The sequence below is a fragment of the Selaginella moellendorffii genome, unplaced genomic scaffold (genome assembly GCF_000143415.4).
Source record: "Selaginella moellendorffii unplaced genomic scaffold, v1.0 SELMOscaffold_66, whole genome shotgun sequence".
Taxonomy (NCBI): Eukaryota; Viridiplantae; Streptophyta; class Lycopodiopsida; order Selaginellales; family Selaginellaceae; genus Selaginella; species Selaginella moellendorffii.
Window position 1 is genome coordinate 114,466 of NW_003314327.1, and position 1,443 is coordinate 115,908.

The 1,443-nt window shown below is 54.3% G+C and overlaps 1 protein-coding gene across 1 annotated transcript; it reads right to left on the bottom strand.

Annotated features, from left to right (window-relative positions):
- Nucleotides 1–224: 224 nt before the first annotated feature.
- Nucleotides 225–1,020, bottom strand: LOC9649124 (probable aquaporin NIP5-1). Its single transcript, XM_024659099.1, has 3 exons — nucleotides 874–1,020; nucleotides 584–811; nucleotides 225–527 (listed from the first exon to the last, which is right to left on the bottom strand). Exons 1-3 carry the CDS (start codon nucleotides 1,018–1,020, stop codon nucleotides 225–227), a joined length of 678 nt encoding a protein of 225 aa, XP_024514867.1.
- Between the last annotated feature and the right edge of the window lie 423 nt (nucleotides 1,021–1,443).

The window sequence follows — 1,443 nt, forward strand, 5'->3', positions numbered from 1 at the left end:
TCTTCTTTGCCTTCCAAAACTGGACTGTGAGCTATGCCTGCAGTTACACATCCCAGGAAAGGCCCTGCAATGTAGATCCAAATCGCTTTGAAGTTTCTGGAAACGATTGCCGGTCCCAGAGAGCGAGCTGGGTTGAGTGATCCTCCAGAAATTGGCCTAATAAAACAACGATCAATCAATCAAAGCATTTTAATCTTTCCATCCTTACCCAGCGACCATAACGCTCAGCCCGATCGCGGCTGGGACAGCCATTGCAGCTGCGTTGCCCGACTGATGAAAAGCATCAATAGTATACTAGTGTGGAACAAATTGCGAGTGAAAGTTACCACTTGTGATGTGTTATTCGAGAGGATACACGCCAGGAACATGACAACGAAGGACATGGCGGTCTCAAGAACAAGCGATTGCCATGGCCCAGATCGAGGCTGGGTCACGGCAAAGTCTCTCTCCGGGAAGCTGTAGACCCATTTCGCCGCCAGGATTGCCAGCACGGAGCCAGTGATCTGAGAAACCATGTAGAAGGGCACCTGGAAAAAGTGGTAAAGCTCTCAAAGCTCTTGTGTTCGATCGACTATAAGCTTACTTGAGACCATGGGAATCTCCCGGCGGCTGCGAATCCCACGGTGATGGAAGGGTTGATGTGAGCACCCGAGGTGTGGCCGATGGTGAGGATGATCACCGTGACGCAGAACGAGGCCGCCATTGCGAAGCTTAGCAGCCCAATTCCTCCGGGAGTTCCCTCGTTCACTGCTGTCAAAGCCGCGATGGTGAAGACGAGGAGAAAAGTTCCAAGTGCCTCGCCAGCCAGTGCCTGGATCAAAAAGATCAATCACCATGGATGATGTTTTCGAAGTTTGCGAGAATGTATACAACCTTTGCGACGATCGTGAGCCTGGAGCGAGGAGAATCCAAAGCCTGGATTTGCTTGGCAGTGGCGACGGCCTGATCGGAGGAGGTGGTCAGCATTGGCACTCTCATGCGACGCTGCTGCTGCTCGTAACCATCCTCAATCTCTGCCATGGACGATGGATCGGTCGATCAAAAGCAAAGAAGCCCTTTTGGATGACTGATCGAGGAGGAAGCAATCGAGGAGCGAGCATAAATGTTCTTCCTGGAGCACCAAGCGCATGATCGCACGTATATAGCATTTGCGTTGCTAGTACGAACATTCCCGCGACTCGAACGTCCGACCGTTGGGATTTTAGGGCAAGGAGCGCGCCAGGGCAAAGTGTTCTTCGCCATGGCGGCGGCGGTCGCCATGCATTCGGCGCTCACCAGCAGCAGCGGCGGCGGCGGCGGCGGCGTCACGGCCAGATCCGCGTCTCACAGGTTCGCAAGGCAGCAGAATTTGATCCTGGGCAGCCGCAGCGCAGTGCCTAGATCCAGGGATCGCCGATCGACGCCAGTAGTCTCCACATCCAGGACGACGACCGTGATCCCCAC